The sequence below is a fragment of the Oncorhynchus gorbuscha genome, linkage group LG12 (genome assembly GCF_021184085.1).
Source record: "Oncorhynchus gorbuscha isolate QuinsamMale2020 ecotype Even-year linkage group LG12, OgorEven_v1.0, whole genome shotgun sequence".
Taxonomy (NCBI): Eukaryota; Metazoa; Chordata; class Actinopteri; order Salmoniformes; family Salmonidae; genus Oncorhynchus; species Oncorhynchus gorbuscha.
The window spans coordinates 71,478,167-71,506,127 of NC_060184.1; the positions used below are offsets into that span (position 1 = coordinate 71,478,167).

Sequence of the window (27,961 nt, forward strand, 5' to 3'; positions counted from 1 at the left end):
TCTATCTTACCCTCCCCCCCCCCCCCTCTCAGTATATTTGACGCAGTATACTCGCTCATCAAGAACAAGATCCACCGGCTGCCCGTCATCGACCCAGTCAGCGGAAACGCACTTTATATCCTCACACACAAGAGAATCCTCAAGTTCCTCCAGCTGTTTGTAAGTAGGCCTAGCACTGGATTGATTGAAGCATGGGCTCTTATGTAAGCAAACAGTGGATTGATGAAGCATGGGCTCTCTTATGTAAGCAAACAGTGGATTGATGAAGCATGGGGCTCTCTTATGTAAGCAAACAGTGGATTGATGAAGCATGGGCACTCTTATGTAAGCAAACAGTGGATTGGAATGTAAGAGCATGCTGCCCCCTGTTGGATCTCCATGGAATTAAAGAAGACATTTTAGTCATTTAGCAGACACTCTTATCCGGAGCGACTTACATGATCAATTAGGGTTGAGTGCCTTGCTCAAGGGCACATCGACAGATGTTACACCTAGACTGCTCTGGGATTCAAAACAGTGACCTTTCGATTGATGGCCCAATGCTCGCAACCGCTAGGCTACATGCCGCCCCATCTAACGAAAGGGGAAAAGAAAAGCAGGGTGATGAAAGGATGGCAACAGAGCCTAGAGAGCTGTCCTGATTCAGTAGAGGATTAGTTTAATCTATCTGATCGTCTGGGATGATGACCTCACCAGTCTAGAGGAGAGAATATGGTGACTACATTGTAGTTCACCCGTTTCAAATCCATTCATTCAGGAGATGAATTTGGGAGTTGGAGCCCAATGAGGATTCCTTGAATTCCTGTGAACTATATTCCATTTTGTTAGATTTCCTGAATTGACCATGTTAACAGGTAGGTACTGTCACATTCTGCCGGCTAGAGAAGCCGTATTGTCTAAATATAAGGTGTCTTACGTGTTGAAGTGAGAGTGAAATGTAAACCACCTCTCCATAATGAAATAGACAGCAGGAAAGAAGTTTGGAAACATGAACCCACTTGACCAAAGGACATCCGTCTGTCCTGGGCTAGACGAAATGATAGACCATAGGTGACTGCACACACGGACAGAGAATATGAGACAGATTGGAAAAAAGACACTTTCATTAGTTATATGAGAAGGACAGACAGACCGACATGGACAATGTCAAATGGGACATGTACACTGCTAGAAAGTCAGCTGACACTACATTAGACGGTCAAATGGAGATGAAACCAGTTTAGTTGATACTCAAATGTCCTCATTAGGGCTCGCAACAAACTTTTGCAACATTTCTAAACAGAAAACAAAATTGAGTGTTTCTCATTGGATATGTCCAGGTACTTCTACCTGGTTTGTCTGTTTTCTAACGCCCCCCCCCCCAAATCTCTCCTCTGAATATATGTCTGTTTTACTGTTCTATTTCTTTACTTACCTACACACACACACCTTTTTTTCACACTATTGGTTTGAGCCTGTAAGTAAACATTTCACTGTAAGGTTTACACCTGTTGTATTTGTCGCACGTGACAAACTTTGATTTGATATCCCAGGTGTGTGAGATGCCAAAGCCTGCCTTTATGAAGCAGACCCTGGAGGAGCTGACCATCGGCACCTACCACAACATCGCCTTCATCCACCCCGACACACCCATCATCAAGGCCCTGAACATCTTCGTGGTCCGGAGGGTGTCCGCCCTGCCAGTGGTGGACGAGTCAGGTGTGTGTGTGTGTGTGTCAGACTATATGTCTCTGCCAGTGGTGGGCGAGTCAGGTATGTGTGTGTGTCAGACTATATGTCTCTGCCAGTGGTGGGCGAGTCAGGTGTGTGTGTGTGTGTGTCCGACTGTATGTCTTTGCCAGTGGTGGGCGAGTCAGGTGTGTGTGTGTCAGACTATATGTCTCTGCCAGTGGTGGACGAGTCAGGTATGTGTGTGTGTCCGACTGTATGTCTTTGCCAGTGGTGGACGAGTCAGGTATGTGTGTGTGTGTGTGTGTGTCCCCGACTGTATGTGTCTGACTGTATGTCTTTGCCAGTGGTGGACGAGTCAGGTGTGTGTGTGTCAGACTACATGTCTCTGCCAGTGGTGGACGAGTCAGGTATGTGTGTGTCCCCGACTGTATGTGTCCGACTGTATGTCTTTGCCAGTGGTGGACGAGTCAGGTGTATGTGTCAGACTATATGTCTCTGCCAGTGGTGGACGAGTCAGGTATGTGTGTGTGTCAGACTATATGTCTCTGCCAGTGGTGGGCGAGTCAGGTATGTGTGTGTGTCAGACTATATGTCTCTACCAGTGGTGGGCGAGTCAGGTATGTGTGTGTGTCAGACTATATGTCTCTACCAGTGGTGGGCGAGTCAGGTATGTGTGTGTGTCAGACTATATGTCTCTGCCAGTGATGGACGAGTCAGGTGTATGTGTCAGACTATATGTCTCTGCCAGTGGTGGACGAGTCAGGTGTATGTGTCAGACTATATGTCTCTGCCAGTGGTGGACGAGTCAGGTATGTGTGTGTGTCAGACTATATGTCTCTGCCAGTGGTGGGCGAGTCAGGTATGTGTGTGTGTCAGACTATATGTCTCTACCAGTGGTGGGCGAGTCAGGTATGTGTGTGTGTCAGACTATATGTCTCTGCCAGTGATGGTGTGTATGTGTCAGACTATATGTCTCTGCCAGTGGTGGACGAGTCAGGTGTATGTGTCAGACTATATGTCTCTGCCAGTGGTGGACGAGTCAGGTGTGTGTGTCAGACTATATGTCTCTGCCAGTGGTGGACGAGTCAGGTGTGTGTGTCAGACTATATGTCTCTGCCAGTGGTGGACGAGTCAGGTGTGTGTGTCAGACTATATGTCTCTGCCAGTGGTGGACGAGTCAGGTGTGTGTGTCAGACTATATGTCTCTGCCAGTGGTGGACGAGTCAGGTGTGTGTGTGTCAGACTATATGTCTCTGCCAGTGGTGGACGAGTCAGGTGTATGTGTCAGACTACATGTTTCTGCCAGTGGTGGACGAGTCAGGTATGTGTGTGTGTCAGACTATATGTCTCTGCCAGTGGTGGGCGAGTCAGGTATGTGTGTGTGTCCGACTGTATGTGTCCGACTGTATGTCTTTGCCAGTGGTGGGCGAGTCAGGTATGTGTGTGTGTCCGACTGTATGTCTTTGCCAGTGGTGGACGAGTCAGGTATGTGTGTGTGTGTGTGTGTGTCCGACTGTATGTCTTTGCCAGTGGTAGTATGACTATATGTCTCTGCCAGTGGTGGCGAGTCATGTGTGTGTGTGTGTCAGACTATATGTCTCTGCCAGTGGTAGTCAGGTATGTGTGTGTGTCCGACTGTATGTCTTTGCCAGTGGTGGACGAGTCAGGTATGTGTGTGTGTGTGTGTGTGTCCGACTGTATGTCTTTGCCAGTGGTGGACGAGTCAGGTGTGTGTGTGTCAGACTATATGTCTCTGCCAGTGGTGGACGAGTCAGGTATGTGTGTGTGTGTGTGTCCGACTGTATGTCTCTGCCAGTGGTGGACCAGTCAGGTGTGTGTGTCAGACTATATGTCTCTGCCAGTGGTGGGCGAGTCAGGTTTGTGTGTGTCAGACTGTATGTCTCTGCCAGTGGTGGACGAGTCAGGTATGTGTGTGTCAGACTGTATGTCTCTGCCAGTGGTGGGCGAGTCAGGTTTGTGTGTGTCAGACTGTATGTCTCTGCCAGTGGTGGACGAGTCAGGTATGTGTGTGTCAGACTGTATGTCTTTGCCAGTGGTGGACCAGTCTGCAGACAGTCTTTGCCAGTGGTGGGCGAGTCAGGTTTGTGTGTGTCAGACTGTATGTCTTTGCCAGTGGTGGGCGAGTCAGGTTTGTGTGTGTCAGACTATATGTCTTTGCCAGTGGTGGGCGAGTCAGGTTTGTGTGTGTCAGACTATATGTCTTTGCCAGTGGTGGACCAGTCAGGTGTGTGTGTGTCAGACTATATGTCTCTGCCAGTGGTGGGCGAGTCAGGTTTGTGTGTGTCAGACTGTATGTCTCTGCCAGTGGTGGACGAGTCAGGTTTGTGTGTGTCAGACTGTATGTCTCTGCCAGTGGTGGACGAGTCAGGTATGTGTGTGTGTCAGACTATATGTCTCTGCCAGTGGTGGACGAGTCAGGTTTGTGTGTGTCAGACTGTATGTCTCTGCCAGTGGTGGACGAGTCAGGTATGTGTGTGTCAGACTATATGTCTCTGCCAGTGGTGGACGAGTCAGGCATGTGTGTGTGTCAGACTATATGTCTCTGCCAGTGGTGGACGAGTCAGGTATGTGTGTGTGTCAGACTATATGTCTCTGCCAGTGGTGGACGAGTCAGGTATGTGTGTGTGTCAGACTATATGTCTCTGCCAGTGGTGGACGAGTCAGGTATGTGTGTGTGTCAGACTATATGTCTCTGCCAGTGGTGGGCGAGTCAGGTATGTGTGTGTGTCAGACTATATGTCTCTACCAGTGGTGGGCGAGTCAGGTATGTGTGTGTGTCAGACTGTATGTCTCTGCCAGTGGTGGACGAGTCAGGTGTATGTGTCAGACTATATGTCTCTGCCAGTGGTGGACGAGTCAGGTGTATGTGTCAGACTATATGTCTCTGCCAGTGGTGGACGAGTCAGGTGTGTGTGTCAGACTATATGTCTCTGCCAGTGGTGGACGAGTCAGGTGTGTGTGTCAGACTATATGTCTCTGCCAGTGGTGGACGAGTCAGGTGTGTGTGTCAGACTATATGTCTCTGCCAGTGGTGGGCGAGTCAGGTATGTGTGTGTGTCAGACTATATGTCTCTGCCAGTGGTGGACGAGTCAGGTGTATGTGTCAGACTATATGTCTCTGCCAGTGGTGGACGAGTCAGGTGTATGTGTCAGACTATATGTCTCTGCCAGTGGTGGACGAGTCAGGTGTGTGTGTCAGACTATATGTCTCTGCCAGTGGTGGTGTGTGTGTCAGACTATATGTCTCTGCCAGTGGTGGACGAGTCAGGTGTGTGTGTCAGACTATATGTCTCTGCCAGTGGTGGACGAGTCAGGTGTGTGTGTGTCAGACTATATGTCTCTGCCAGTGGTGGACGAGTCAGGTGTATGTGTCAGACTACATGTTTCTGCCAGTGGTGGACGAGTCAGGTATGTGTGTGTGTCAGACTATATGTCTCTGCCAGTGGTGGGCGAGTCAGGTATGTGTGTGTGTCCGACTGTATGTCTTTGCCAGTGGTGGGCGAGTCAGGTTTGTGTGTGTGTGTGTCAGACTATATGTCTCTGCCAGTGGTGGGCGAGTCAGGTATGTGTGTGTGTCCGACTGTATGTCTTTGCCAGTGGTGGACGAGTCAGGTATGTGTGTGTGTCCGACTGTATGTCTTTGCCAGTGGTGGACGAGTCAGGTATGTGTGTGTGTGTGTCAGACTATATGTCTCTGCCAGTGGTGGGCGAGTCAGGTATGTGTGTGTGTCCGACTGTATGTCTTTGCCAGTGGTGGACGAGTCAGGTATGTGTGTGTGTGTCCGACTGTATGTCTTTGCCAGTGGTGGACGAGTCAGGTGTGTGTGTGTCAGACTATATGTCTCTGCCAGTGGTGGACGAGTCAGGTATGTGTGTGTGTGTGTGTCCGACTGTATGTCTCTGCCAGTGGTGGACCAGTCAGGTGTGTGTGTCAGACTATATGTCTCTGCCAGTGGTGGACGAGTCAGGTATGTGTGTGTGTCAGACTATGTCTCTGCCAGTGGTGGACGAGTCAGGTTTGTGTGTGTCAGCCTGTATGTCTCTGCCAGTGGTGGACGAGTCAGGTATGTGTCTGTGTCAGACTATATGTCTCTGCCAGTGGTGGACGAGTCAGGTATGTGTGTGTGTCAGACTATATGTCTTTGCCAGTGGTGGACGAGTCAGGTATGTGTGTGTGTCAGACTGTATGTCTCTGCCAGTGGTGGACGAGTCAGGTATGTGTGTGTGTCAGACTGTATGTCTCTGCCAGTGGTGGACGAGTCAGGTATGTGTGTGTGTCAGACTATATGTCTCTGCCAGTGGTGGACGAGTCAGGTATGTGTGTGTGTCAGACTGTATGTCTCTGCCAGTGGTGGACGAGTCAGGTATGTGTGTGTGTCAGACTGTATGTCTCTGCCAGTGGTGGACGAGTCAGGTATGTGTGTGTGTCAGACTATATGTCTTTGCCAGTGGTGGACGAGTCAGGTTTGTGTGTGTCAGACTATATGTCTCTGCCAGTGGTGGACGAGTCAGGTTTGTGTGTGTCAGACTATATGTCTCTGCCAGTGGTGGACGAGTCAGGTTTGTGTGTGTCAGACTATATGTCTCTGCCAGTGGTGGACGAGTCAGGTATGTGTGTGTGTCAGACTATATGTCTTTGCCAGTGGTGGACGAGTCAGGTATGTGTGTGTGTCAGACTGTATGTCTCTGCCAGTGGTGGACGAGTCAGGTATGTGTGTGTCAGACTGTATGTCTCTGCCAGTGGTGGACGAGTCAGGTATGTGTGTGTGTCAGACTATATGTCTCTGCCAGTGGTGGACGAGTCAGGTTTGTGTGTGTCAGACTGTATGTCTCTGCCAGTGGTGGACGAGTCAGGTATGTGTGTGTGTCAGACTATATGTCTTTGCCAATGTATTATTTTTGTGAAGTTGGATTCTGAATTTCTTTGGTTTTGCTCTTTTCAGGGAAAGTCGTGGATATTTATTCCAAGTTTGATGTCATTGTAAGTAATCCCTTTAGTTAACACCTCATGGAGCACCCTTTTAGGAATATTACTAACTTGTTGTTAATGAATATTCCTCATCATAAGTGTACGGTGAACATTCCAAGATGCACCAACTAGTTGTTAGTCTTTGCTTTGTGTAGAACCTTGCTGCTGAGAAGACCTACAACAACCTGGACATCACGGTGACCCAGGCTCTGAGGCATCGCTCGCAGTACTTTGAGGGTGTGATGAAGTGCAACCGGCTCGAGACACTGGAGACCATTGTGGACAGGATAGTCAAAGCAGAGGTGAGATTGAGACACACACCTGACCTGAACCCTCTCCTGTCAGTCTGACATGATCACTAATAACATCTTTTTTTTCTCTCCCATTTCCATTAAATCCTCTTCTTCTTCCCCACTCCTCTTCCTTCTTTCTCTCGTCTCCAGGTCCACAGGCTGGTGGTGGTGGGCGACAACGCCCACATCGTGGGCATCGTTTCCCTGTCGGACATCCTGCAGGCCCTGGTGCTCACCCCTGCAGGTATAAACGCCCAGCCTTCCCCCTAACCCCCCACTCCACCCTGTCCTGTTCTGTCTCCACCCCCCACTGTAGGCCACTGTAGACTGGCATGGTATGGCTTGGGCTAGTCTGGGTCAGCAAGCTTGTGTATTTAGTATCGTTTGTGGCTTAGGCTGTGTCTGTTTCTGTTGTACTCAAGTACATGTTCTAGCAAGAGTGACAATGTTCCTTCACTGTGTGTGTGTGTGTGTGTGTGTGTGTGTGTGTGTGTGTGTGTGTGTGTGTGTGTGTGTGTGTGTGTGTGTGTGTGTGTGTGTGTGTGTGTGCCACGTCATGAAGGCTAATAATGATGAATGAGGAGCAGGCCCCTCTATTTATCCTGACACTACATGTGTTCATGCCCCACCCTCTCCTCTCTATCTCCCCCCTGATGGATTGCTTCTCTACTTCCCCTCAACTCTCCTCTTTCCCTCCCCATTCCCCGTTTCCTCCTCCCCTCCCCGTTTCCTCTCTCTCTCTCTCCTCCATCCATCAGACAGGCTCTCTCATTTCTACATGTCAACAACTCCCCCCTGTGATAACCATCCAGCATTGGTTTAAATAGTAATTTTCTTTAAAATAATCAGCTTTGCTTGATTGAGCTTGCCTGGCGCTTGAGGAAGTGTGGTGAATGTTAACAGTCTTAAAACAGAAATGCAAAAACCTCACATTTCTGAGGATAAGACTCTTTTTTTAAATATAAGAACACACACAGAGATTGCACCAACAAACCACTAGGTGGCCTCTACTGAGCAGCAGCAATAATTGAATCACAAATATTTTTACTTGATTAGAGACACGATGCGAGATCAGCCATTTATGGACAAATAGATTTCGCCTCATGCTTAATTTAGGTTATCTTATCTAATCAGGAAACCTAAGACTTAAGTTTGAATGGGTATGCAGCTAATTACACTTAATGAGAACAACAAAAATAGATTCCCACTTCTCTGAATGCAGCTGCATGGACAAGAGCCTCTGAGACGCTTCCATACCAACCAAACTCTTCTCGCTCTTTCTCTCTCCAGGCATCGACAGGAAGAGCAGCCAAGCACAATCAAAAGCAGAGGCAGAGGCACCACCAGAAACATTGGTAGAGGCAGAGGCACCACCGGAAACATTGGTAGATGCAGAAGCACCACCGGAAACATTGGTAGATAGAGGCAGAGGCACCACCGGAAACATTGGTAGAGGCAGAGGCACCACCGGAAACATTGGTAGAGGCAGAGGCACCACCGGAAACATTGGTAGAGGCAGAGGCACCACCGGAAACATTGGTAGAGGCAGAGGCACCACCGGAAACATTGGTAGAGGCAGAGGCACCCGGAAACATTGGTAGAGGCAGAAACATTGGTAGAGGCAGAGGCACCACCGGAAACATTGGTAGAGGCAGAGGCACCACCGGAAACATTGGTAGAGGCAGAGGCACCACCGGAAACATTGGTAGAGGCAGAGGCACCACCGGAAACATTGGTAGAGGCAGAGGCACCACCGGAAACATTGGTAGAGGCAGAGGCACCACCGGAAACATTGGTAGAGGCAGAGGTAGTAGGGGCTGGAAACTGAAGCTGAGACTGAGATGGAGAACGCTGAAGCCGTGGCAAAGACTGAGGCAGTAGTGAAGGTAGAGACTGAAGCTGGACCAAAAGATGCTGAGGGAAAGTCGGCGTATGTGCTGTGTGTGACTGATCTGCCGTGACACGGGACATTGCTGTGAGAGGAAGTTGACTCGGAAGACTGATGGAAGTTGAACCCCCAGACTGATGCATTGTCTGGGCTGAGAAAAGGGTTGGATCTGACTGGTGGGATGGGTGGTACAGTCAAAGTGACCCTCTGGGTAACCAGGGCCCTGATGGGTAATTTGCTGTGATAGGGGAGACGTGGTCACATGGGTGACTGACTCGGGCTGACCAACCTGGGATTATTTTACTAGAGGGTTTGGCGGTGGTGCCTCTTCTCCCCCCTCAAGATTGTGCATCATCACTCCCCTCTACTTTTACCCCCTGGATGTTCCAGAAATAACCCCTACCCCCTAGGCCCTCATTTAGACTTGACATGAGTGGAAAGGTATTAGCAACATGGCTAGTATTCCAGCTAGCCTATCAGAAGCCCTCAAGGTGGTTTGAGTTATTATAATCTTGTTTTTAGTTGCAGGTTATTTTCCATTTGAATCATAATTGTGTCAGCTCTCCTTCAGGGAAAGAGTATTGAGTTGTTTTTTTCTTTATTTGCACAAGGTTTTGTGAATGGAAACAAGGGATGTCGGTGGCTCTCCGAAAACTACACCCATTCCCCCTGCTGCTTATGATGTCCCTGTGACAGTGGGCGGAGCTTGCTGTCCTATCTTTAACGTCATTGGTGCCTTTTGAGAGATGTATTTTTGAAAGAGAGCGAAAGAGGTGATGGTATGACGACTTTGTTGCTCAATGCAATTCAAGAAGAAGCAGCTGCCTATATCCAATATATCCAATATGTATTTACATTTCTCCAGTTACTTAGAGGCATGCAAGATACATCTTGTACTCTGTATCGATCATACTGGAAATATAGAGAAACCTTTTGTACTGAGGAAACTAAGTGCCAGAGAAAGGACAGTTATATTTTTTTCTCATTAGTCAATATTGTAAGATCATGTTCTTTTTGTAATATTTACTGATCATTTTCTTGTCATTCAGATTTTGAAGTTATAATTGTTGATAGTCTCAGATGAGTTGTTTATCTATTGAAAATGAACAGATGTGTCATGAGTGCCACATAATACATGTTTCTGTTATTGAAGTTTTCTTTTGCTGTTTTAAAAAACAAGTAATAAAACATACTACTGAAATCTTTTTGTCTTGTGTGTATGATTGTGGTATTTAATTGAAGTATTATGACACCACCTAGTGGCACAATTGTGCAAATGACACATTGAACTTGGCTACACATTCAGCAATTTACAGGAGCAATTCTGTTTAAGTGCCTTGCTCAAGGGCACATCAACAGATTGTTTTACCTGTTCGGCTCAGGGATTTGAACCATAAAACTTTTGGTTACTGGCCCAATAGCCACTTTAACTATGCCACTTGGTTTACTTTGTCTACATACTCATCTCATATGTATATACTGTACTCGATACTATCTACTGTATGCTGCTCTGTACCATCACTCATTCATATATCCTTATGTACATATTCTTTATCCCCTTACACTGTGTATAAGACAGTAGTTTTGGAATTGTTAGATTACTTGTTGGTTATCACTGCATTGTCGGAACTAGAAGCACAAGCATTTCGCTACACTCGCATTAACATCTGCTAACCATGTGTATGTGACAATTAAAATGTGATTTGATTTGATAGTCTTAACCGCTAGGCTACCTGCCGCAAACCAAGAAGACCCAGATCATCAGAGCCCAGTTGCTATAAAAATAATTCTGGATTCTCTAATCCTCTTTTGCAATCCAGGATCAGATCCATTTAGCTGTTTTATATTTCATCTTTATTTTCAACAAAAAAATCTGGAATATTTTATCTAGATACCACAGTATCAAAATCAAAGAATATGTATTTTCAGTGTTCTAAACAGGTCTACACCTTGCCAGTATGCTAGTACTGCTACACTGAGGGAAATAGGCTTTGTAAGAATTTCCCTCTCGGATTCTAAAAATATCAACATGTAGGCTCAGAATTCCAGAACAGTCCCTTTACAAGTCAGAAAGTTGAATGAACTTAATTTCAAATTACTTTACCTGTTGTCTGCTGATTTTGGCCCAATGTTGGAGGTAATCTGAGACAAAATATCCACAGGAAAGCATTCTTGAGCTGACCTTCAGTCGAGGGTCTGTTTATATATATTTTCTGCACACAAAAAACACCTCCAAAATATAGCAAAGCCGAACCACAGACAGAATATTGTCCCATGCGATCAGCTGGCATATTCCACAAACCCTTCATGCTGATTGCGAGAACTCTCCTCAGTCGACTATGTTGGGTTAAATTTGGCTATTTCCATATTGTGCATCAAGTTCAATGCCTCGGGAGATTGAAAATACAAGCGACGAACCATCAATGCTGCAAAAATGCAAAAAAGAGTGTGTATATATAATTTTTACTTTCATCTTTTTTAAGCAGACTTCTTTCAGACTGAATATCCATGAGGTAACCAAAGTAAGTCTGTTAAGGCAAAAGGAAACGGATGCGTAAACTATATAAAGGTAAGAGCCTGCATATCACTTAAGTACACACAGTTACAGTGGGGAGAACAAGTATTTGATACACTGCCGATTCTGCATGTTTCCTACTTACAAAGCATGTAGTCTGTAATTTTTATCATAGGTACACTTCAATTGTGAGAGATGGAATCTAAAACAAAAATGCAGAAAATCACATATGATTTTTAAGTAATTAATTTGCATTTTATTGCATGACAAGTATTTGATCACCTACCAACCAGTAATAATTCTGGCTCTCACAGGCCTGTTAGTTTTTCTTTAAGAAGCACTCCTGTTCTCCACTCATTATCTGTATTAACTGCACCTGTTTGAACTTGTTACCTGTATAAAAGACACCTGTCCACACACTCAATCAAACAGACTCCAACCTCTCCACAATGGCCAAGACCAGAGAGCTGTGTAAGGACACCAGGGGTAAAATTGTAGACCTGTGCAAGGCTGGGATGGGCTACAGGACAATGGGCAAGCAGCTTGGTGAGAAGGCAACAACTGTTGGCGCAATTATTAGAAAATGGAAGAAGTTCAAGATGATGGTCAATCACCCTCGGTCTGGGGATCCATGCAAGATCTCACCTCGTGGGGCATCAATGATCATGAGGAAGGTGAGGGATCAGCCAAGAACTACATGGCAGGACCTGGTCAATGACCTGAAGAGAGCTGGGACCACAGTCTCAAAGAAAACCATTAGTAACACACTACGCCGTCATGGATTAAAATCCTGCCAGCGCATGTCCAGGCCCGTCTGAAGTTTGCCAATGACCATTTGGATGATCCAGAGGAGGAATGGGAGAAGGTCATGTGGTCTGATGAGACAAAAATAGAGCTTTTTGGTCTAAACTCTACTCGCTGTGTTTGGAGGAAGAAGAAGGATGAGTACAACCCCAAGAACCACCATCCCAACTGTGAAGCATGGAGGTGGAAACATTATTATTTGGGGAAGCTTTTCTGCAAAGGGGACAGGATGACTGCACCGTATTGAGGGGAGGATGGATGGGGCCATGTATCGTGAGATCTTGGCCAACAACCTTCTTCCCTCAGTAAGAGCATTGAAGATGGGTCATGGCTGGGTCTTCCAGCATGACAACGCCCTGAAACACCCAGCCAGGGCAACTAAGGAGTGGCTCCGTAAGAAGCATCTCAAAGGTCCTGGAGTGGCCGAGCCAGTCTCCAGACCTGAACCCAATAGAAAATCTTTGGAGGGAGCTGAAAGTCTATATTGCCCAGCGACAGCCCCGAAACCTGAAGGATCTGTAGAATGTCTGTATGTAGGAGTGGGCCAAAATCCCTGCTGCAGTGTGTGCAAACCTGGTCAAGAACTACAGGAAACGTGTGATCTCTGTAATTGCAAACAAAAGTTTCTATACCAAATATTAAGTTCTGCTTTTCTGATGTATCAAATACTTATGTCATGCAATAAAATGCAAATGAATTACTTAAACATCATACAAATGTGATTTTCTGGATTTTTGTTTTAGATTCCGTCTCTCACAGTTGAAGTGTATCTATGATAAAAATTACAGACCTACATGCATTGTAAGTAGGAAACACTGCCGAGTTTGTAGGTTATCAAATACTTGTTCTCCCCACTGTATTTGATACAATATAACAACTGAGCCCATCTATAGCCTACTGCTGTCATTTTAACATAATGAAGCTTTGGTTGTCAGATGTAAGAACGTTTTAAAAAAAAAAACCTTGTCACTCACCTTAGGTATATTGACATTTCTTGTTTGTAGTGCCATTCACCATCCTAATTCCACCCCGAATCCACCATTCCAGTGGGCTCAATACTATCCTAATCACCTTTGAAAAGGACAAATCTGAATCCCTATCTGGAGGATCAGAAACACATTTTTCAGTTTTGCAATTATTACATTTAATTCTATCTGATTGCTGAAATCCGATATAACTTCTGAAAAACTGGGGGCAGGGAAATTGATGGGTTTTCAAATCTGCCTGACCATTCAAACATGTTTTACCTGCCCTGACGGCAACAAGAAGGAAACTAAAAGAGCGGGAGAATAATACGAGCGGGAGACGGATAATTCAGTTATTGAATCCTGTGTGTCAGTTCTGTATGGCAAATCAATGTAAGGAAGTTATTTTGAACAAATTCAAAATGAAAGCGTGAGATAAATGTGCAGGAAGTATCACTTTCGAAATTGTTTTGTGAGCGCGCGCTGTCTTTCCGAGCACAGATGTGTGCGTATTAGCCTATGATATGTGCTAAAAAGTACACTAGATATACTAGGCAGTACACAGCCTATTGATATGAGCTATTCGAATGTGATTCTGATCAACCTCACGTAGACACAATCCTGGTACGCTTCACGCTTGGAATAAAGTAGGTATAACTTCAGTTGGAGCGCTTCCTGAAAGCATCTTATTGGTTGTTTCTACTGATAGTGAGGGACACCTGACTAAAAACTCTACATAGACATTATAAATGGTCCATACACTCCCATAGAGATAGCACGTAGGCACATCGGACAGACAGAGAGAGCTGAATAAAATCCCTATTTAAAGGTAATTCTTTTAGAAATGATGATTATTATAAAGCCTTCTATTGTTATTCATGCCACAGGAACTGTATGGACACTCACGTTTACAACAAGTGTGCAACATTCAGATATATCTATACCTATAGACCACCTGTAATACTTGGATAATATTTTGTTCTTTGTCTTAAAACCCAAATAGTTGGATTTATTGGCTACCTTGATTCATTAATTAATTAAATGTAGCCTACGAATTGTTTGTCGCTATGAATAGATTTCAATCAATTACAAGTGCAAGCTTGTGAAGTCGTTTTTGAATGCATAGGCTATTTTATTGTCAGCAAAATTATTCAAACATAGGAGATTGTTGGCTCTTTTTGTTATAGATGATTTATCGTAGGCTATTGGGCAAATGTCTGGCATTACAATACGTGCAAATGCACAGTAAAATGCATTTTGGTTTGCAGAATTGACAATAAAACATCATACAGTATCTCATGCATGCGCCCCCTTGTTGTAAATGTAGCAACTCCTTAGCACCCAAAGCACTACGTGACAGTCGGTGCGCACACATTCACACTCGAGTTAGCTGCATTCTTTAGTTTTCCCGACACCTGCTCAATACGAGGCACAGTCGGCTGGACGCTATTTTCGAATAAACTTCTGCTGTCGTTTACTGCTTATAGTGTATTGATTTACTCAACAGACCCAAATTGGTGTTGCATAGGAAACATTCATTTAGGAAATCCATCCATAATGTGATTTTGACAACGTCCAAATCAACTTCAAAATTATATTTGAATATTTTACCATTTCACCCCAAATTAATACCATACGTGGAAACTGAGTTTATGTATTTTATGCAACTGTTAAGAGTTAAATGTCCTACCATAACTACAACTGCTTTGTATAAAGTGACCTTACCATAGCTTTGTATCTGTCCAGATGTTGACCTCTCGAGCACTCGTGCGCGGGCTGAAGAGCGGGTTTTGGAGACCACTTTCATCTACCAGCAGCGTGCAGGCTGCTCATGGAAAAGGTAAACTCTTCCTATAAATCTCATGTTCCACAGTTTAGGCTACATTAGAGAGTGGTCATCTCCCGAGGTCTGATTTGATAGGTTACCCCTAAGCAAATACCTTTGTAAATACGCGCGCTCATACTTTTACAAGCGCTTGCCTAAACCGCTACACAATGCACATTGGCCACATTTTAAAACAGTGTTTGGTTTTCATGATATAAGCAGGGTGGAAATTGGTAAGTACAAAGGTGTCCTCGCAAATTGAATTTAGGACAAGACTGGCATAGGATAATGATTAAGCTGTCAATCCGCGCAAATTGTGCTTCAGACAAGACTGGCATAGTATAATGATTAAGTCAAGTGCCACTTGCTTTGGAGCCACTGAGACAGTTAAGGCACACACTATGGATGTCACATTCCACAAGGTCTGGTCTTTGTGCCAACCATGTCACAAGGTCATTTGGGAGTGCTGTATGGCGCTGGACTACGCACTATTCTGCCAGTAGAGGGAGTGATAACATCATTGACTGTCCTGTGTGAGTTAACGTAGGCTAAATTTGATTGAATCTTTGAAATACATTATATCACAAACATTACAAATAAAGACAGTTTCCAATCAGTTTACCAAACACCATTGATGTCACTGTCTGTCTCTGTTTTTGTGTCCGAATATATAGATATGAGCCCTGATGTGCTTGACCCCTCAGTGCCACAGTACAACAACCGCCTAGACACTCCTCTCTCTGACGTTCCATTCGTTAGGAACCTCAACTCAGAGCAGATGCAGCTCAAGGAGAAGGAGAAGGGACCCTGGACCAAGCTCACCAAGGAGGAGAAAATTGCATGTAAATCCTAGTGATCAAATCACATTCAAAACTGGATTATGTTCATCAGGACACACAACAGAAACTGCTTTAAATTGTTTTGTAATGGAAAATGACAATTGCAGTTTCTTGTTGGGCAAGTCCAGGTAGTTACCCCCTGTTTCAGTTAGTTTGCTTCCGTTTGGTGCCTAATGAAAATGACCTCGGTGGGTCAACAAATATCCATTCATATGAAAACAAAGATGAAGGAATTTAACTATTTAACTATTTCTAAATGTTTGACAGTGTCAAATACAAATTACAATCACATTTCCTCATGCAATACAATGATGGACTTTGGCCCCAGGTGTTTGGTACATGATAAGAAAGCTCTCCCTTTATGTTGGAAAGGGCTGTATACAGTTCTTTTGAATCCCTCACTGGGTAATAGTGCATCTTTAGTTCAGAGACACAACTACAGTATGGTGCACTGGGCTACACTGGATTTATAGCAGGTGAATGGGTAGGAATAATCTTTTGAAAAACATATTCTGTAAGTGCTTCAAAGGTAGAATAGATTCAGCTGTCAATAGATTCATCTCTCAATATATTCAGCTGTCAATAGATTCATCTCTCAATAGATTCAGCTGTTAATAGATTCAGCTGTCAATAGATTCAGCTGTCAATAGATTCAGCTCTCAATAGATTCAGCCGTCAATAGATTCAGCTGTCAATAGATTAATCTCAATAGATTCAGCTGTCAATAGATTCAACTCTCAATAGATTCAGCTCTCAATAGATTCAGCTGTCAATTGATTACAGCTCTCAATAGATTCAATAGAGCTGTCAATTGATACAGCTCTCCAATAGCTCAATAGATTGAGCTGTCAATTGATACAGCTCTCAATAGATTCAGCTCTCAATAGATTGAGCTGTCAATTGATACAGCTCTCAATAGATTGAGCTGTCAATTGATACAGCTCTCAATAGATTCAGCTGTCAATTGATACAGCTCTCAATAGATTCAGCTCTCAATAGATTCAGCTGTCAATTGATACAGCTCTCAATAGATTCAGCTCTCAATAGATTGAGCTGTCAATTGATACAGCTCTCAATAGATTCAGCTGTCAATTGATACAGCTCTCAATAGATTCAGCTCTCAATAGATTGAGCTGTCAATTGATACAGCTCTCAATAGATTCAGTCTGAGCGTTTAACGTTGGAATCTTCTAATGCAGTATAAACGTGGTGCCATTTTCCTATCTTGTTTTATGACCACATTAGTTTGATTAGATTTGGAATTGTATTTTTTTCGTAGGATTAGGACGTTATGTGTGAAGGTGTAATACTGACCACTAACATTCATAAATAGGTGAAAGATCCCTGTTACTGTTGAATCTGCATGAACATAACTTGAATATTGACAATGTGTAGTTCAAACACAAGGTGGCAATATAAACTCACTTTATGCAAGAGTTGTTTCTCATGGTGCATTGTTCTGAACAGATTCTAGGCTGCCCATATGAGATGACAACTCAAAGAGATATTATTTACCAGTTTGATAATAAGCTACAATAATATTGCATATACTATTGTAATCAAAAGAGATGTTGTCTTCTCACAATGAAGACAGTGACTCCTGAATTTTGATCAGAATTAAATATGAAATATGATTTGGATCAAGCAATTATGCAAAGAAATACTTTGAGTTACATAATGTATCAAACCCTCTTCATTTTCAATCAGATAGTTACAAAACAATATTTCAACATTGATATGCAATCCTGATGAACTCTTTCTCGATCTTTCTCATTCTCTCTTCACGTCCCTCCATCCCTCCTGTTGTCTGACAGTGTACCGTCTGACCCATGAGCTGACCTACCCTGAGATGAGGAGAGGCTCCAGTGAGTGGAAGACGGTACTGGGAGGGGTCTTCATCTTCCTGGGCTTCTCTGGCATGCTGGTCTGGTGGCAGAGGATCTTTGGTGGGTCTCCCTGTCACTTTGTCATGATTTCAGTTGTTGTTATATAGTGGGTAAAGAGTGGATCGGGAGAGCTGAACCTAGGCCAGTTAAAAGCCCATTGTAGTTGTTTTTTATATTTTTTATATCAAAGTCAAATCATTTATCAATATCAAATAATTCCTTTGTTACAATTAAGTAACTTACTGTAATAGATTAAAAAAACAAAAACAGCTGTACTGTAATAGATTTAAAAAACAAAACAGCTGTACTGTTATAGATTTAAAAAACAAAAAAGCTGTACTGTTATAGATTTAAAAAACAAAAAAGCTGTACTGTAATAGATTTAAAAAACAAAAAATCTGTACTGTTATAGATTTAAAAAACAAAAAAGCTGTACTGTAATAGATTTAAAAAACAAAAAATCTGTACTGTTATAGATTTAAAAAACAAAAAAGCTGTACTGTTATAGATTTAAAAAACAAAAAATCTGTACTGTTATAGATTTAAAAAACAAAAAAGCTGTTATAGATTTAAAACTGTACTGTTATAGATTTAAAAAACAAAAAAGCTGTACTGTTATAGATTTAAAAAACAAAAAAGCTGTACTGTTATAGATTTAAAAAACAAAAAAGCTGTACTGTTATAGATTTAAAAAACAAAAAAGCTGTACTGTTATAGATTTAAAAAACAAAAAAGCTGTACTGTTATAGATTTAAAAAACAAAAAAGCTGTACTGTTATAGATTTAAAAAACAAAAAAGCTGTACTGTTATAGATTTAAAAAACAAAAAAGCTGTACTGTTATAGATTTAAAAAACAAAAAAGCTGTACTGTTATAGATTTAAAAAACAAAAAAGCTGTACTGTTATAGATTTAAAAAACAAAAAAGCTGTACTGATTTAGCTGTACTGTTATAGATTTAAAAAACAAAAAAGCTGTACTGTTATAGATTTAAAAAACAAAAAAGCTGTACTGTTATAGATTTAAAAAACAAAAAAGCTGTACTGTTATAGATTTAAAAAACAAAAAAGCTGTACTGTTATAGATTTCCATTCAAATGGTCAAAAGTAACTTTTTAGCAAAAAAACTATTTCTCAAGCTAGAATTTAGCTCGGACTGTCTGGGAGTGGTCTAAGTGCGGAGAGGAAACCTGCTATTGGCAGAGAGGTTTGTAACGCTCTTTGTTGTTGGTCTATTAACCAATTTACCGCATGGTGATGTCACCATGGAAAGCCGACACTCCTGCCCATGCAAACCTGCTGATTAGAAGGTCTTGTGTAGATTGTATTTTCAACCAGTAACTATCAGGAAATATCACTGATTAAAAGTTTATCAGCTGTTGTACAATTAAGCAATAAGGACTGAAGGGCTGTGGTATATTGCCAATATACCACGGTTAAGGGCTGTTCTTATGCACGATGCAACGTGGAGTGCTAGGACACAGCCATAAGCTCTGGTATATTGGCCATATAGTACAAACATCTAAGGTGCCTTATTGCTATTATAAACTGGTTACCAACGTAATTAGAACAATACAAAATAATGTTTTGTCATACCTGTGGTGTACGGTCTGGTATACCACGGCTTTCAGCCAATCAGCATTCAGGGCTTGATCCACACATTTTATAATATGATATGAAACACAGGGCACAGAATTGTGACTGCACTGGGCTTTTAAAGGTAGACTCACTTGAGTGTCCCTGTAATACACACTCGATGCTATATTGTTGTATTTCTAGACCAGTCTTATTTTATTAATGTATTATAAATTGTCTTTCTGCTTTCATTATGATGACATAATATGATAAGCATGAATAATAATAACTGATATCAGATTATGCCAACTGACTTTACTTAGACCTGGTTTAATGGTCAGCTAGCTAAAGAGTAAGGCCTGGTTAGATTGCATACGGCTGATTTCTGTCATTTTATACATTCGCTCTTAATGACTTCTTCTGACATCTCACACTAATACTGTGGAAATAATGCAGAGGAAATGGAATGGGTTTAAGCTAAGTGTTACTAGACGTTACTTCACTAGACAGTTTGGTGCAGTGTTGGGTTGTTACAGCGAATGGTCTCGGTACAAGTTATTCTGATTTAATTATCATAACATTAGTATTGTATCACAAAATATATATATATATATATTTTATTATAGACCGATAGGCCATGTGCTAAAGAAAAAAATAACATATATTATGGCTTGGCTGAAATCCAAAATGTCATACTTTATATCAGGGATTATTAAATAAGTGTATATTCAGTCAACCAGGAAGAAAATGGTCAACTCTGGTATTCTATTAGCCCACTGTAGTGCAGATCTCAGATTCACAGTGTCAGACTTGCAGTAGACACAGCCTCTTTACCTGCAGCACCCGCTCCCTGTTTAAAGAGTTTACTCAATCTCTCCACAAGCTAGAATAATTGGATCATGCTGAGAGAGAGAGAGAGAGAGAGAGAGAGAGAGAGAGAGAGAGAGAGAGAGAGAGAGAGAGAGAGAGAGAGAGAGAGAGAGAGAGAGAGAGAGAGAGAGAGAGAGAGAGAGAGAGAGAGAGAGCACACAACACACTCTGGTGTTTGAGCCAGGGCTTCAGTTGAGGAATCCCCCTAGACACACCCTGTTAACAATGATGGTGATGAGCACCTGGTCTAGTTTCAAGGTTGTACGTGTGTCTATCTGTTGGCACAAATTCCCTCTCTCTCTCTCTCTCCATCTCCTCCTTGAGAGACCCCATAACGTTCAGGGAGGAAGTAAAATGCTATATCAGGAGAAAGCCAGCCTGGAAATGAATAGGACCACAACACAGAGAAAGAGGCAGAGAACAGAGAGATAGACACACACGGGACAAGAGTGAGGAACAAAGGTAGGGAGAGGGAAAGAGATGGAGTTAGAAGCAAAGCAAGGGAGACAAAGGGCAAGTGAAATAAGGAGAAAGGAAAGAAAAGGGAGAGTGCGAAAAAAAAATAGGTTGACATGAAGTGTGTCAATGAGCAAATGAGATAAAGGGAATTGAATGGAAAGAGGAATTAAGAGACTGATACACAGATAGAGAGACAAAAAGAGGGATACCCACAGACAGACGGGAAGCCAATTCAGTTAAGGATGGGGTATTTCCCTTCGTTTGGAGTTCAGGTTGGGACTTGAAAAGCAGGTTGCATGCAACGCTGAGGGGGCTCCCTCCACCTAATTAGAGAAAAAAATAGTTGCTTCCTGGATAGACTTTACCACTCGCTACTCTTCTAAGAGAGCGGATAAAGATCAAGGGTGATTTTCCCAATCTCTCTCTTCCCCTCAGGGGACAGGTTCACTCCCGCCCGCCTTCGGAATATTCCGACACACAAGTGGCTTTCACCGTTCCCACAGAATTCCCATTTTGGGAATGCTCCCTTAAAGAATGTTTGGTATTCCTTGTAGTTGATGGTTTTGTGTGCCTTTGAGTGCCTCAGCGCAATAGCATCACTTTGTCACAAAGGTTGGTTTTGATATTGGAGCGTTGTGATGTTAGAGTAGCTCTCTAGGCATTGGAATATTGAAGGTTGAAATTCTCCCATGGGTATAGGTGCTTTACTTCTCAGTTGGCACAGTACAGTAGTACCCTCCTCACTGTGTGGTGTATTTACAGCACAGTAAGCTGCTGAGGGGTGGACAGCTCCCCTTTGCCGGAACAGAGCAAATGGAATGGCATCAAACACCTGGAAACCAATGTGTTTGATGTATTTGATACCATTCCACTGAATCTTCTCCAGTCCTTACCACAAGCCCGTTCTGCCCAGTTAAGGTGCCACCAACCTCCTGTGATTTACAGTAGCATTGTTAACAGTTGATAGGGATCATCTGTTTCATAACATAATAATCTATTCATTTCACACTCAATTTCTCCACTACACCCGTCATCTATAGAAAATGTGATAAAAGGTTAATACTACTGTAGGTAGGCTAGGGCTAACTAACTGTTGGTTGATGCATGGTAGGCTAGAGCTAGCTAACTGTTGCTTAATGCTACTTAGACTAGGGCTAGCGAATTGTTGGTTGATACAAGGTAGGCTAAGGCTTGCTTACTGTCGGTTGATGCTTGGCAGGCTAGGACTAGCTAACTGTTGGTTGTTGCTAGGTAGCTTAAGGCTAGCTAACTGTTGTTTAATGCTACGTAGGCTAGGGCTAGCTAACTGTTGGTTGATGCTACACTAGAAAAAAGGGTCCCAAAAGGGTTCTTCAGCTGTCCCCATAGGAGAAGCCTTTTTGGTTCCAGGTAAAATTATTTTTGGTTTCTTTTTGGTTCTTAAAGGTTTCTACCTGGAACCAACAAGGGTTCTTCAAAGGGTTCTCCTATGTGGACAGCCAAAGACTCCTTTTCAGTTTTCTGAGTTCAGGCAGGCTAGCTTGCTAACCAACTGTTGGTTGTATGTTTTGCACTCTCTCTGGGCTCACTCTCAGACAATATGCTGCCCCTGGAATTCACTAACACTCATTTATTTATTGTGTAATCACTCTACTACTGAAGATAACGTGACAGAAGGGCATTTGGCACTTTTCTGTCTGCTGTACGCTCTGGTGCCATGATTAATTACTACCTTCCCTTTTTCCTCCAGTGTAGCGGCAGTAAGAAGACTAGATTGGGGGGGCTATCACGGGGGATTTTGTACCAGCAACTGTTTTTTATCATTTGTTCATGCCATTATTTAATGTGTGAAGTTAACTGACACTCAAGACGAACTACCTCAAGATGACTATATATCTGTGGAAAGTGATATGAATGGTTTCTCACGAAACTCAGGCCCTAATGCCCTTTTGGTCTCATGCAATGTCTCATCCAATGCACTGAGGAAGACAACACAAAACACCTGACTGTGGACCGGTTTTCCAGGATACAGTTTAATAATACTAGTCCTCAGCTAAGAAGTGGAGAACCTCCATTGATGCCAGTTGTTTTACCCTGGATTAGGCTTAATCTCTGTCCAGGAAACAGGCCCAAAGTGTTTGCCTCACTGAGACAATGTTTTTACAAGAAGAGTGTCCTGGAAGATTCTTGAAACAATAAACAATTGATTCTTATAAATGATGTTTATCCATTTCTGTGTCTTTGTATGATCCACAAAAACATCTTGCAACACAGTTTTGCCATTGTGTGGAGACAGTCACGTTTTATCTCTTGAGACTGACATTGTCTAATGCAACAGTCATGTCTTTCTCTCTCTCTCCCTTTTCCCTCTCCCTTTCTCTCTCTACTTTTTTCTCTCTCCCTTTCCCTATCTCTCTCTCACTCTCCTTCTCTCTCCCTCTCTCTCCCTCTCACTTTCTCTCATTCTCTCTCTCTCTTTCTCAGTGTTTGGCGAGGTTCCTCACACTCTGTCTGATGAATGGGTGGAGAAGCAGACCCAGAGAATGATTGACATGAGGATAAACCCCGTCGGTGGGTTCGCCTATCACTGGGACTACGTGAAGAAGCAGTGGAAATAGGAACTTGTGTGAATATGAGCCGTTTTTGTCGCGTTAGTTCATACAATACAAATGAACATGATTTTGCCAGTTCCCTTGGTTGTCGTTAAAAGGTTAGTGGAAAATCATGTTCATTTGTATTTAGAGTGAACTATCCTTTTAAGTGCCTCAGTAACATTGCTCTCACTTTCAGGGCTGAACATCTATTCTTATTTTAAGATGGATTCATTCTATAAACCAAATAAACATATACTGTGACCAATTTCCTTTAAAGGTCAGATTTTGTTCATCTTGCAAAATCTCTGTGGAACTGTTGATAAGCTGCTGCAGCATTTCTGAGTTTTTAAGCACGTTTCTGGAATTGCATTCCTTTTTGTCTCTGAAAAAGCTAAACTAAACATACTCGTGTTCGCCACATTCAGTTCCAACCCTGAAATTAAACACAGTCTTAAATTCTGCGATCGTCATCATTTTTGATGCCCGAAAAATGAGCAAAAAACAGGCCTCGATGCCAGCAATTATCTTGCTATCCACACAACTAACTACCCCGCAAGCGAAACTGCTAACTAAAAAAACAACTTATTTTTTCCACATGATTTAAAATTCTCTTTCTTCTCCTCCTATGTAGCTCAAGTGTTACATACAGTTTCTTCTTAACAGTGATAACTCTGGATTCAAATTAAATTAATTCCCTAGTTCTTGGCAGGATGTAGCTCCCACACTAGAATTCTGAGGACGGGGTGAAATCCTGTGGGTGTGGGATGCTGAGACGGGTCAAAGAAGCCTTCATTTGGAGCCCGAAGCTGGTTATCCAGGGAGACATAGTAATTCACCTGTGCCTTGCCCTGGCACAGTTGGATGAATACAGATCATCATCTTCATCATAGGGCTGATCATAGTGTAATCAACGATGACTACCATCATCATCATCATCACCATCGTCCTCTGTAGCAGCTGCAACAGCAGTAGATAGGCAGGTAAAATAGATAGCAGAGGTTGCCATTTGGTACAGGCATAAACCTGGGTGCATTTTGATGCCAGCGACCTCCCGACGAGTCATTGTCACACTTCACAGCTTTGTTCCTTCCCTCAGGTGACTATTACTGTAATACTTCAATGGGGAAGCTATGATAAATACCACCCTGAAGTGTGTCTGTGTGCGCACAGAAGCTTTAGTACCCAGTGGTATCAACACACACACACACACACACACACACACACACACACACACACACACACACACACACACAGACACACAGACACACACACACACACACACACACACACACACACACACACACACACACACACACACACACACACACACACACACACACACACACACACACACACACACACACACACAGTTGTCTAACCAACAACAACCGATGCAAGTCAATGTACCGGATATTAGCATGTTTTTAAATTTCATGCCCAATTCGTCTCAAGGGCTGTGTTAAACCCAGGCAGGCCAATACTGCTATTTTTGCCCAATTACTGGAAAAAGATCTGACTCTGATCAAAAGACCAAGAACTGGGCAAAAGATCGGAACTGGTCTGTCTGTGTAAACAAAGCCAAAGTACTTTCAACCAAGTCAGTGAGATAGGCTACCAATTCCTTTCAAAGCATACATATCAAACAGATATTTTAGTCAGAAGAACACAAAATATTGAAAAAATACCCATGAATGCTTGTGTCATGGCATACTCCGATCCCAAGCGTTGCTTTTTTCTTCAAAACCGTTTAAAAAAAAAAATAACCAGATAGTCATGCTTGAACTACTATCAAAGATATGACAAGTTTAAAAGAGTGAGAGATTAAAGTGTTATCGTCATTCATAATGAAAAAGGCATGGCTATACAATTTGATACTACCATGGAGACTAGAGGCGTAGCCTAAATACAGAATTATCAATAAAATAACTTAATTTTAAACCTTTTTATGTGTGTATCTATTAAGATTTCACTGAGAAAGTTGGTTTGCTAAGAAGTCAACTATAGAAGGTCATAAAAGATACAGAACTATCTGCTTTTCTTCTGTTTGTCCTACGTGTTTCAGTTTTAGTCAACAACAGATGGAAAACAGGTCCTTCGACTCCAAGAATACACAAAACAAGATTTATTTCCATATCTGACTCTCTTTAATTTCATCTCACCTCAGTAATTCTCATGTGGCTTCTTCAACATAGACATAATACAATGTGGAACAATCAAATACTAGCAGCTCTGTGTACAGATAATCAAAACTACTCCTGCCTTGGCAGTGAAATATCAATTAAACACCAACCGTGGTTTGTAGACCTAGCCCTCACTCATGTTTTGGTACGATTGGTAGGCTGACTATCACCTCTGCATGTTTTTTGTTCAGATCAATATCCAGTAACTAATCAATCCCTATGTGCTGTTCAAATCTTATTTTGTTTCCTTCTGAAGAGAGGAAAAACTTTAAAAAAAAAACGTTAGTTCAATAACATATTTGTGATCTTCAGTGCAGTTGGAGATCTTGATGGATCTCATCACACCACTCTGCATTGCAGACATTTTTCTGATGATACAAGACCATGAACTGCAGTATAGTATTGCTATCACTGATACTGCCATACTCGAGACGCATGTGCATCGTATTTAAGTCTGTCTTTATATATTTTGATATTTCCACATGGAAATCATGATTCATAAATTATTTTGTGTCTGTTATATTTTTGCTATTTCTACTCACTCCAATCTCAGCTTTAGGAAGACGTGTCATGGACCTCTGTGGTCTAATGAGTAAAAGCAAATGAAAATGTAGCTATGATCAGTGTTATAGGATTCCCCCAGCTTTGCAATTTTATCACGTAGCCTACAGAGTAGCAAGGTAAACTGTGAAAACTGAGGATCGAAACAAAAAAAAGACCATTGGAAGTTCAAATGAAAATGAATGACCTGATCTGTCGAGCCAGATAAGAGAGGGAGCAGTGGGAAAATGAACGACCTGATCTGTCGAGCCAGATAAGAGAGGGAGCAGTGGGAAAATGAACGACCTGATCTGTCGAGCCAGATAAGAGAGGGAGCAGTGGGAAAATGAACGACCTGATCTGTCGAGCCAGATAAGAGAGGGAGCAGTGGGAAAATGAACGACCTGATCTGTCGAGCCAGATAAGAAAGGGAGCAGTGGGAAAATGAACGACCTGATCTGTCGAGCCAGATAAGAGAGGGAGCCGTGGGAAAATGAACGACCTGATCTGTCGAGCCAGATAAGAGAGGGAGCAGTGGGAAAATGAACGACCTGATCTGTCGAGCCAGATAAGAGAGGGAGCAGTGGGAAAATGAACGACCTGATCTGTCGAGCCAGATAAGAGAGGGAGCAGTGGGAAAATGAACGACCTGATCTGTCGAGCCAGATAAGAGAGGGAGCAGTGGGAAAATGAACGACCTGATCTGTCGAGCCAGATAAGAGAGGGAGCAGTGGGAAAATGAACGACCTGATCTGTCGAGCCAGATAAGAGAGGGAGCAGTGGGAAAATGAACGACCTGATCTGTCGAGCCAGATAAGAAAGGGAGCAGTGGGAAAACAAAAAGCTGCCAAACAAGACTTTTTTGGAGAGTCCTTTGTATGTTCAGCTTCAACAGTCTTATCACACAATCGTCAGAAACAGTCAAAAGATTTACCCTATGGTGTATCCTACAACCTGTAGTTAATATACTATATGCAAACTACACAGCATTATTTCTAATGACATTGCAACTGGACTTTCAGGGTTGCAGTCTAATTCATCTCAACTCAAGATACACAATACATTTCTATCTTAATCCGAGCCTTGTACCCTTCTGAACCGACCCCTGCTTTTCAGGACATAGCAATTCAGAAGGTCCAATGACAGCAGTTACAGTAGACATCGGAAGTAACCAACCAGAGACCATGGAACACCGGCTCTGTCCAATAAGAGGCTTTAAAAATTAAATGTCTCCCTGATGGGAAGAGTGGTGCCTCAGTGTCTTTGCCTCCACTGATGGGAAATCAACCCTCCCATCATTGGGTTGTTATATGATACCATGGGAAGAGTGGTGCCTCAGTGTCTTTGCCTCCACTGATGGGAAATCAACCCTCCCATCATTGGGTTGTTATATGATACCAGGTGATCGATGCGTCTCTCTCTTGGGTGGAAGTGGCAGCAGACAGATTTGGTTAAAAAAAAACATTAAAAAAAACAAAAACATTATCACTGTAATGTGCCATTATCACTGTACCATATGTTTGTTTCTCTGGGCTTAGCTTTAGCCAATTAAGAATTACAAGCCAGGAAACGAGGGGGTGAGAGAGTGGGATAGAGATAGTGACAAAGAGATGGAGAGAGAATGAGCCGCGTGTGTGTATGAGAGAGAGAATGAGCATATGTGAGAGAGAGAGAGAATGAGCATATGTGAGAGAATGAGTTGTGTGTGTGTGTGTGTGCGTGCGTGCGTGTGAGAGAGAGAGAATGAGCCGTGAGTGTGTGTGTCAGAGAGAGAATGAGCCGTGAGTGTGAGAGAGAGAAATAATGACTTGTGTGTATGTATGAGAGAGAAGAGAGAGAGAGAGAGAGAGAGAGAGAGAGAGAGAGAGAGAGAGAGAGAGAGAGAGAGAGAATGAGCCGTGTGTGTATGAGAGAGAATGAGCCGTGAGTGTGTGCGAGAGAGAGAGAGAAATAATGAATTGTGTGTATGTATGAGAGAGAATGAGAGAGAAGGAGAGAGAGAGAGAGAGAGAGAGAGAGAGAGAGAGAGAGAGAGAGAGAGAGAGAGAGAGAGAGAGAGAGAGAGAGAGAGAGAGAGAGAGAGAGAATGA

General features: G+C 42.8%; 2 protein-coding genes across 9 annotated transcripts in view; both read left to right on the plus strand.

The window, feature by feature from the left end:
* Nucleotides 1–10,043, plus strand: part of LOC123991355 (5'-AMP-activated protein kinase subunit gamma-1-like) — a 126,098-nt gene extending 116,055 nt beyond the window's left edge. For 3 of the 6 annotated variants that reach the window (XM_046292859.1, XM_046292862.1, XM_046292865.1), the window contains 8 exons: nucleotides 33–159; nucleotides 1,533–1,698; nucleotides 6,636–6,673; nucleotides 6,817–6,963; nucleotides 7,105–7,198; nucleotides 8,245–8,285; nucleotides 8,380–8,529; nucleotides 8,576–10,043. In XM_046292859.1, the coding sequence (XP_046148815.1) occupies nucleotides 33–159; nucleotides 1,533–1,698; nucleotides 6,636–6,673; nucleotides 6,817–6,963; nucleotides 7,105–7,198; nucleotides 8,245–8,285; nucleotides 8,380–8,529; nucleotides 8,576–8,782 (970 nt within the window). In that variant the 3' untranslated portion in view covers nucleotides 8,783–10,043. Of the gene's footprint in view, nucleotides 1–32; nucleotides 160–1,532; nucleotides 1,699–6,635; nucleotides 6,674–6,816; nucleotides 6,964–7,104; nucleotides 7,199–8,244; nucleotides 8,340–8,379; nucleotides 8,530–8,575 lie in introns of all 6 variants that reach the window. The other 3 variants (XM_046292861.1, XM_046292860.1, XM_046292864.1) reach the window with 3 other exon arrangements.
* A 3,792-nt stretch (nucleotides 10,044–13,835) lies between these two features.
* LOC123991357 lies at nucleotides 13,836–23,416 on the plus strand. 3 transcript variants are annotated; one of them, XM_046292867.1, is made up of 6 exons: nucleotides 13,836–13,955; nucleotides 14,873–14,966; nucleotides 15,626–15,793; nucleotides 17,605–17,736; nucleotides 23,042–23,211; nucleotides 23,284–23,416. In XM_046292867.1, the coding sequence occupies exons 2-5, from the start codon at nucleotides 14,873–14,875 to the stop codon at nucleotides 23,173–23,175; spliced, it is 528 nt and encodes a 175-aa protein (XP_046148823.1). In that variant the 5' UTR covers nucleotides 13,836–13,955; the 3' UTR covers nucleotides 23,176–23,211; nucleotides 23,284–23,416. The 3 variants fall into 3 exon arrangements, with proteins under 3 accessions (XP_046148823.1, XP_046148822.1, XP_046148824.1); XM_046292866.1 differs by having other exon boundaries at nucleotides 13,837–13,955; nucleotides 23,042–23,416; XM_046292868.1 differs by lacking the exon at nucleotides 14,873–14,966 and having other exon boundaries at nucleotides 13,867–13,955; nucleotides 23,042–23,416.
* Nucleotides 23,417–27,961: the final 4,545 nt, after the last annotated feature.

What these genes read in the sequence shown, in the direction of transcription:
- LOC123991357 (XM_046292867.1), top strand. Translation starts at nt 14,873, where the DNA reads ATGTTGACCTCTCGAGCACTCGTGCGCGGGCTGAAGAGCGGGTTTTGG. An exon ending in GCAGGCTGCTCATGGAAAAG is followed by an intron (nt 14,967 to 15,625) that starts GTAAACTCTTCC and finishes CCGAATATATAG; the next exon opens with ATATGAGCCCTGATGTGCTT. An exon ending in CAAGGAGGAGAAAATTGCAT is followed by an intron (nt 15,794 to 17,604) that starts GTAAATCCTAGT and finishes GTTGTCTGACAG; the next exon opens with TGTACCGTCTGACCCATGAG.